The sequence below is a fragment of the Triticum urartu genome, chromosome 2 (assembly GCF_003073215.2).
Source record: "Triticum urartu cultivar G1812 chromosome 2, Tu2.1, whole genome shotgun sequence".
Taxonomy (NCBI): domain Eukaryota; kingdom Viridiplantae; phylum Streptophyta; class Magnoliopsida; order Poales; family Poaceae; genus Triticum; species Triticum urartu.
The window spans coordinates 417,409,989-417,419,443 of record NC_053023.1 but is presented as its reverse complement, the minus strand read 5'-3'; the positions used below and the strand labels follow the sequence as shown (position 1 = coordinate 417,419,443).

The window sequence follows — 9,455 nt, the reverse complement described above, 5'->3', positions numbered from 1 at the left end:
ATATTATTCAATAGAATTTCAGCTTGATCAACTGTTCTTTCCCTGAAAACACAACCAGCACAACTATCTAGGTGGTCTCTGGAAGCATCGGTTAGTCCATTATAAAAGATATCAAGTATTTCATTTTCTTGAGAGGATGATCACGCAAAGCATTAAGTAATTGGAGAAGCCTCCCCCAAGCTTGTGGGAGACTCTCTTCTTCAATTTGCACAAAATTATATATCTCCCTTAAAGCAGCTTGTTTCTTATGAGCGGGGAAATATTTAGCAGAGAAGTAGTAAATCGTATCCTGGGGACTACGCACACAACCAGGATCAAGAGAATTAAGCCATATCTTAGCATCACCCTTTAATGAGAACAGAAATAATTTAAGGATATAATAGTAGCGAGTTTTCTCATCATTAGTGAACAAAGTAGCTATATCATTTAATTTAGTAAGATGTGCCACAACAGTTTCAGATTCATAGCCATAGAAAGGATCAGATTCAACCAAAGTAATTAACTCAGAATCAACAGAGAAATCATAATCCTTATCAGTAATAAAGATAGGTGAAGTAGCATAAGTAGGATCATATTTCATTCTAGCATTTAGAGATTTTTCTTTCAGCTTAGCTAATAGTTTCTTAAGATCACTTCTATCATTGCAGGCAAGAAAGTCTCTAGCAGTTTCTTCATCCATAACATAACCCTCAGGCACAACATGCAATTCATATCTAGGGGGAGAATCTTCATCGTCACTTTCATCAATATTATCAGTTTCAACAATTTCATTCTCTCTAGCCCTAGCAAGTTGTTCATCAAGAAATTCACCTAGTGGCACAGTAGTATCAAGCATAGAAATAGTTTCGTCATAAGTATCATGCATAGCAGAAGTGGAATCATCAATAACATGCGACATATCAGAATTAATAGCAGAAGCAGGTTTAGGTGTCGCAAGCTTACTCAAAACAGAAGGTGAATCAAGTGCAAAGCTAGATGGCAGTTTCTTACCTCCCCTCGTAGTTGAGGGAAAAATCTTAGTTCTTTGATCTTTCAAGTTCTTCATAGTGACCAGCAGATATAAATCCCAAGTGACTCAAAGAATAGAGCTATGCTCCCCGGAAACGGTGCCAGAAAATGGTCTTGACAACCCACAAGTATAGGGGATCGCAACAGTTTTCAAGGGTAGAGTATTCAACCGAAATTTATTGATTCGACACAAGAGGAGCCAAAGAATATTCTCAAGTATTAGCAGCTGAGTTGTCAATTCAACCACACCTGAAAACTTAATATCTGCAGCAAAGTATTTAGTAGCAAAGTAATATGATAGTAGTGGTAACGGTAGCAAAAGTAATATTTTTGGATTTTGTAGTGATTGTGACAGTAGCGACGGAAAACTAAATAAGCGAAGAACAATATATGAAAAGCTTGTCGGCAATGGATCGGTGAATGGAGAATTATGCCGGATGCGATTATTCATGCAACAGTTATAACATAGGGTGACACAGAGCTAGCTCCAATTCATCAATGTAATGTAGGCATGTATTCCGAATATAGCCACACATGCTTATGGAAAAGAACTTGCATGACATCTTTTGTCCTACCCTCCCATGGCAGCGGGGTCCTATTGGAAACTAAGGGATATTAATGCCTCCTTTTAATAGAGTACCGGACCAAAGCATTAACACATAGTGAATACATGAATTCCTCAAAATACGGTCATCACCGGGAGTGGTCCCGATTATTGTCACTTCGGGGTTGCCGGATCATAACACATAGTAGGTGACTATAGACTTGCAAGATAGGATCAAGAACTCACATGTATTCATGAAAACATAATAGGTTCAGATCTAAAATCATGGCACTCGGGCCCTAGTGACAAGCATTAAGCATAGCAAAGTCATAGCAACATCAATCTCAGAACATAGTGGATACTAGGGATCAAACCCTAACAAAACTAACTCAATTACATGATAAATCTCATCCTACCCATCACCGTCCAGCAAGCCTACGATGGAATTACTCACACACGGCGGTGAGCATCATGAAATTGGTGATGGAGGAAGGTTGATGATGACGATGGCGACAGATTCCCCTCTCCGGAGCCCCGAACGGACTCCAGATCAGCCCTCCCGAGAGAGTTTAGGGCTTGGCGGCAGCTCCGTATCGTAAAACGTGATGAATCCTTCTCTCTGATTTTTTTTCTCCCCAAAAACGAATATATGGAGTTGGAGTTGAGGTCGGTGGAGCGTCAGGGGGCCCACGAGGCAGGGGCGCGCCCCCACCCTCGTGGACAAGGTATGCCCCCCTGACGTGGATTCTTTTTCCAGTATTTTTTATATATTCCAAAAATAAACTTCGTTGATTTTCAGGTCATTCCGAAAACTTTTATTTTTGCACAAAATAACACCATGGCAATTCTGCTGAAAACAACGTCAGTCCGGGTTAGTTCCATTCAAGTCATGCAAGTTAGAGTCCAAAACAAGGGCAAAAGTGTTTGGAAAAGTAGATACGACAGAGACGTATCAGCAGACATGTAGAGTACCAAGGGCTCGTGATGACGAGGCGCCACCATCACCGACGGGCTGGTCAAGTATCTCTTGAGGTCTTGAAATGCCAGGTCGGCCTCGGGGGTCCATTCGAATGTACCCTTCTTCTTTGTTAGCTTGAAGAACGGCAATGCGCTCTTACCTAACTTGGAGATGAAGCACCCGAACGAAGTCACGCAGCCTGCAAGCTTCTGCATCTCCTTGAGGTTTTGTGGTGGGCTCATGTCTTCAATTGCCTTGACCTTCTCCAAGTTGGCCTCGATCCCCCTGTGAGACACGAGGAAGCCCAGCAGCTTGCCCGAAGGGACACCAAACACGTACTTCTCCGGGTTGAGACACAGGTCCACCTGGCGTAGGCTCGCGAAGGTCTCCTCCAGGTCCTGAATCAGAGTTCTTGCCTCCCGAGACTTCACCACAATGTCGTTGACGTAGGCCTCAGCGTTTCTTCCGAGCTGCTGCCCCAAGGCGATGTGCATCAGTCGCTGGAAGGACACTCCTGCGTTGCGCAGTCCGAATGGCATGCAAGTGTAGCAGTACACACCGCATGGGGTCAGGAAATCTGTTTTCTCCTCATCTTCCACCGCCATCTTGATCTAGTGGTAGCCTGAGAACGTAGCCAGGAAACATAGCAGATCGCACTCGGCGGTGGAGTCAACAATCTGGTCGATGTGCGGCAGCGGGAACGGGTCTTGAGGGCAAGCCGAGTTGAGGTTGGTGAAGTCGACACACATGCGCTCCTTCCCTCCTGTATTCGGCATGACGACCGGATTTGCCAGCCACTCTTGGTACGGACTTAGCGCATGACACCCGCTGCCTCCAGCTTGCGGGCTTCCTAAACAATGAAGGACTGCTTCTTCGTGGATTGCCGCCTTGCCCTCTGCTTCACAGGGCGCACGTTGGGGCATACCTTCAGATGATGCTCAATCACTCTTCTCGGGACCCCAGCCAGCTGCTTGGGTTCCCAGGCGAATACTTCCCTGTTCGCCCGCAAGAAGTCCACCAACTCTTTTTCTTGATCTGGGCCGAGGTCGGCGCCTATGGTAAAGGTGGCGCCAGAGGCCCCGCCCTTGTCGACCGGTATCTGCTTCATCTTGGCTTGACCCTGAGTGAACAACTGCTTCTTCTTGGTCGATGCAGCCCCCTTGTTTCTGGACACTGCCTTGTTGGTCGGGCAAGCTGCCGCCGTGGCCCTGAAGGCGAGCTTGAGGGCCGTCACGGCTTCCTTGGTGTCTCCGACCACAGTGAGGAGGTCCTTGCTTCCTGGCATCTTCATGAGGTTGTAGGCAGGATGAGTGGCTACCATGAACTGGGCCATCGCCAGGTACCCGAGGATGGCGTTGTACGGCAAGCCGATGCGGGCGATGTCGAAGTCGATCAGCTCGATGTGGTAGTTGTCGCGTGTAACAAAAGTCACGGGGAGATGGATCTTCCCCAGGGGGTCAGAGGAGCCGCCGCCGACCCCGGAAAAGGGCTTGCTGGGGCGGAGCCGCTCAAGTGGCACGTGAAGGAGGCTGAAAGCCTCCACGGAGAGCACGTTGAGGCCGGCGCTGCCGTCGATGAGGGTCTTGGTAACGGCTACGCCGCAGATGGTGGGCGTGCAAAGCATCGGAAGCATGCCCGAGTCGACGGTGGTGACTGGGTGATCCCCCGAGTTGAAGATCAGGTCGGCCTTGGGCGCCGCCCAACCCGGGGGGGGCCTGTCGCATGGAGACGGCGCTGATCTGGCGAAAGAAGGCTTGGCGTGACGATCCGAGGGCGGTGCCTGCGAGCCACCGAGGAGAGCCGCGACGACAGGGGGTGCCGGTCCTCCGAAGCGCGCGATGAAGAGGTCACGCAGCTCCTCCCAGGAGGCCACGGAAGATTCCGACAGATGGAGGAGCCAGGCACGCGGCATGCCAGCTAGGGCCATTGGGAGCCAGTTGGCCATGACTTTACCATCGCCCCCGGCCTCCAAGACGGCTTCCTCGTATGCCAGCAAGAAGGCTGTCGGATCCGCTGCACCATCGTAACGGGGCGGCATCTCCAGCTTGAACTTGTGCGGCCACTGCACCCGCCGCAAGGCGGGGGTGAAGGACCGGAGCCCTCCGGCGCTGCGGAGGGCACCAGTCGATCCAGTCGAAGAAGAGGCGGTGTCCATGAGAGTCGGTCGAAGAGGCGAGGCCGCCGGGGGGCAAAGCTTCGACGCACCCCTACCTAGCGCGCCAAATGTCAGATTTCGGGTTCCGGCAAAACCCTTGAGGTTCGAACACTGGGGTGTGCACAAAGATCTCTCCCTCTCTCTAGCTCGCACACTCTACGATCTCACGGCCTAACTCGACGAACCCAAAGAACATGAGACACAAGATTTATACTGGTTCAGGCCACCGTTGTGGTGTAATACCCTACTCCAATGTGATGTGGTGGATTGCCTCTTGGGCTGAGGATGAATAGTTACAAGGGAAGAACAACCTCGCGAGGAGAGGTATTCTTGTGCTTGGTGAACTTGAGTGGTTGGGGTGATATGGATTCGATCTAGGTCCGAATCAGATGCCTCCCTATGGTGGTGGCTAGTCCTATTTATAGAGGCTCTGGTTCTCTTCTCAAATATTGAGTGGAAAGGGATCCCGCAACGGCCAAATTCGAAGGGAGACAACTAATACAAGCTATCCTGACAAAAATAGTCTTCACCTGCCAAAGGCTCTGGTGGTGACGCCGTCTTGGGCTTCACGGTGACCTCCGTCTTGTCATCCTACTGGTCTTGGTCTTGTTGCACCGATATGGAAACCTTTGCCTGTTGCCTCGGGACTCCTCGTCTGCGCTTGCCCCTTTAGCACCAAAGAGAAAATGAGGACACTGCGTGCGCTGGCGCCCGCCTGGCTCCAGTCGTCATGGCTTGCATCACAGAAGCCTCGTGAGGTGCTCCTCGCCTTGATCTCTCCGCCCCTCGCAAGCCAGCCTGGTGAGGCCGCCCCTGAGGAGGTATTGCGTCGTCCGCCTCGCGAGGCTCTTGAATATTTGCTGGTGAAGATGGATCGTACGGAGCCGCTGGTGGAGCCACGCTGCGGGCCGCAGGCAGACAAGTCTGGGACCCCCGTTCCCCGAACGCCGACAACTCTTAATTTCAATTTCATGCGGCCAAACCTCTGTGAAGACTTTTAAATCGTTAATAATAGGCATGAGATGAACCTTTTTCTTTTTGAGAATACCCACAGTATGCCTAGCCCAACCACCAAGGAATTTACGTATTGCACGTGTTTTATAATTACATTTGTGTTTTGAAGTAAGACCGGCAACATGTTTCTCTCACACCTCTTTGACCATATTATGAAAGCCATGACGGAGCAGCCAACCAAGTTTGAACTTGAACTTGAACTTGCGCTGCTTGTGGTTGTGGAAAACCGTGGTTTGGAGGATGAGGGCATGATTTGATAGTCCAAACAAGAATCCTTCTGAAATTGAAATCCTGTTGTAAAGCCATGGGTAGCCTCACCGTATCATCCTCAAACAAGGGACTACAAAATGCTTGGTCAGAATAAATTGTCAGATTGAATTTTGATTCACGATCGATCATCAGTCGACGTAGACGCCGCAGGTCTCTCTGATCTCGCCTTGGGTGCCGGTGAGAACGCCAGCCCTGCCCATGTTGATCATGGCGACGGCGAAGTCGGCGAAGAAGACGTCGAGAGAGGAGGCGTTGTTCATGAGCGCCACGTAGGCGCCGGTGAGACTGTCCTCCAGCAGCGCGGCGTCGGAGTGCAGCACCGCCCGGTGATTGTACACGGACTCGTAGTATCCCAGGTCGAACTTCTCCACCGTCACCTCGTCCATGGGCACCACGCTCGCCATCTTATCCGTTGGGCACTTGGTCGTCAGCGTCTTCCCGTACGCCGGGTCCAGCGAGGGGTCCTGGTCGTCGGCTCCAGTGAAGTTGTAGAGCCGCTTGGAGAAGGACGAGCAGTGCGTCACTCCAATCGTGTGCGCCGCTGCATCCATGCATTGTATGCCATGTTCAGTCAGGTCATCGGAGACAAAGGACAGCGCGATCGAGTTATGAATGATTCTTTCGTACCGGAGAGGACGACCATGTCCTTCATGGTGAGGTTCTTGACGGCGAAGTACTGGGTGAGCACGGTGACGTTGCCGTCGGCCGGTGGCAGGTTGGTGAGGGCCTCCTCCAACATGGAGACGTTCCCGTCGCGGCGCCCGGTCTCCACCTCGTAGCGTGGCCCAGTGCTCTGCACCACGACAGCTTATGACGAGCAGAGCAATTTCATAATCAATGGAGTACTAGTAACAGCGGCAAGGAGTACGTACAAAATTGACGGCGTCGCGCGCGGCCATGGCCATGATGTCTGCGCAGGAGACGACGAGGGGGCATGCTTTCTCCACCACCTTCTTGATAGCCTCGATGGCCTCGTAGCCGCGCACGGTAAGGTTGGGGTCGGCGTGCTTCTCAGCGGTGCCATTGTGGGAGTTGAGCATGAGGGAGGCGTCGCAGCCCCGGACGAAGCAGTCGTGGAAGTGGAGGCGGAGGAGGCCGGCACGGAGGGTGGAGTCGTCGGCGAAGATGGCCTCAAGCTCGGTGCGCACAAGTTCCTCCACGCCTGGGCACGTCGTGTTGTAGTAACCGTACTGCAAATCGGCCTGCGCAAAGCTGGCCAGGAGGCTCGCCGCCGCAACCAAGATCAAGAACGTGGTGGAAGCCATGGCAGAAGACCCGAGGAAATGGATGGATGGATGAAAGGATGAAGATCCTGGTTGATCGTGGGTGCATTTATATGGCGATCCAAGGTGCAATATGGATCGATGTGTGATGGAAATGTTGAGTTGACCTTGCAGGGCACGGTTCGTGCTCGCCATGACCGTCGACAAACATAGCAAACATGCCTTGCGTGCGGACCATTACCAGCGCAGCTCGATCGCCTCTGTCATTGTAAGGGGAATATTCGAGATAGGGGAGGTGAATTGGATTATTTAGGACCACTTGAAAAATCAAACTTATAAATGAGCTGCTAATTCTGTGCTTTGCGGCGCTGGATACTGTACGTTTTCTTTGGCCCTGTTTGGATACTCTAACACAGTTAGAGTTAGAGTTATTTTCTAACCCACTCTAACTCAAATAAACACTTCTCCACCGGGATAGTTGGGTTAGATGAAACTAACCCACTCTAACCCTCCCTCCCTGTTTGGATACTTTTGAGTTATTTGAGCCTCCAACTAACCCAAACTAGCTCTAACCCCATGATCCAAACAGGGTGTTTTTGTATGTTTGTCGATTAAGGGACTGATCAACATTTTGTTTTGAAACTAAACAGGCTCGTCAACTCCTTGCTTGATAAAAAATTAATACCTTCATAAAAAAATATAAGAGCATTCGAATGTTATATCGCACTTATGGCGATTATAGCATTCGTCTTGCCCGCACCGCCCCATAGCGCGCGTATGGCCGGCCTAACGCGTGCGTTCGTTTGTTGGGTCTGATCGCTACTGTGTTCCTTCCTGTTTTTTTTTGTTTTTTTTGTTTCTTCTTCAGCTTTTTTAGTTTTTTTCCTTATTATACTTTGATTTTCTTTTGGTTTTCACCGGCTTCTTTGGGTTTGTTTTTTTCGTTATACTATCATTTTTTTTCTTTCTTGGTTTTCTTCATTTACTTTTTTGTCAGTTTTTATCAATTTTCTTTATAACATATCTCTACTTTTTCTCATTACACAGTGTACATTTCTAATGCACACATGAAACATTTTTTAATACACATTGGAAATGAATTTAAATACATGATGCACAGTTTTTTAGAAAAATACATGTTTTGAACACTTTTTAAATACATGGTAGCATTTTCCAAAATATTTGTTGGCACATTTTTAATGGTAATAATGTTTTTTCCTAAACATTGCATAAATATGTTTTAAATGTCACAAGCATTTGGTTGAAATGCGAGAATATTTATTTCAATGTCAGGTAGATTTTTCAAATGGAAATAAACATGTTTTAAAATACGCAAACATTTTTCACACATTGTATGAACAGTTTTTGAAACGTCACGGGAATTCTTTTGAAATGCAAGAATATTTCTTTAAAGTAAAATTGATCTAATATAAAACATGCCATGTTAGGTGGGCCAACAAATCATATTTGTGGTGGTTGCCATCACTACTGCATAATATGGAAAGTGAAAGGTTTAATTTCATGCACTATACTGAGCTAAAAGTAGCCCGATCAGAGGAAAGCCAACATCACTAATGATTGTTCCATTTCAGCCCATCTCCAGCGGCATTTCTCCTGGGCCGCCTAAGATAGGGCCATGTCGTCAGCAGCAATCTAGGAGAAAGAGTTCAGTTATCCCATGCATATTTGGAACCTTCTGTAGACTCTCGACTAGATCGCTACATCACACACTCTTTGCTAGCGTAGCCCCATCCAGCTGAACGCGTTATGGCGGGTGCGACTTTGCTTGAAAATTAAGATCTTTGTTTGTCATCTTATTAATTAGGGGGGAAGACTTCCTTCCTAAGATCAAGCATGTAAGCAGAACGACCTTGAAGAAGATATCAACCACATCTTGTTTTTTTTTAGCAAACACGCAGTTACTCTGGAGCTGTCTCCAAGAGGTCGCCGGTTGCAGTTAGTACCCCCAAACTTCTCTGACATGTACGATACCATTGTGGTATCTTCTATTGCACAGATCGCATGTTGTGGGTGGGCTTCCACGCGCTCTCTTGGACGGTTTGGACTATCAAAAACAAACTTCTCATTGAGCGTATCCATATCGGACTAACCACTGGTGCGATACTCAAACTATGCGGGGTTTTTTTGCAACAACGAAATGTACTGAGAAAGCAGTAGAACAAGGAGGTCATGGCAACTCTATTGGGCCATGCATTGCTGCAGCAGCTCTCGTCACCAGACTCTCCCGTTCCTTAATGTTGTGGTTGCATGGGCTTATTGTTA

At 48.6% G+C, this 9,455-nt stretch overlaps 1 protein-coding gene across 1 annotated transcript; it reads right to left on the bottom strand.

The window, feature by feature from the left end:
• Nucleotides 1-5,731: 5,731 nt before the first annotated feature.
• LOC125541615 (peroxidase 1-like) lies at nucleotides 5,732-7,252 on the bottom strand. The gene is made up of 3 exons (XM_048704979.1): nucleotides 6,822-7,252; nucleotides 6,577-6,742; nucleotides 5,732-6,490 (listed from the first exon to the last, which is right to left on the bottom strand). The coding sequence occupies exons 1-3, from the start codon at nucleotides 7,212-7,214 to the stop codon at nucleotides 6,078-6,080; spliced, it is 972 nt and encodes a 323-aa protein (XP_048560936.1). The 5' UTR covers nucleotides 7,215-7,252; the 3' UTR covers nucleotides 5,732-6,077.
• Nucleotides 7,253-9,455: the final 2,203 nt, after the last annotated feature.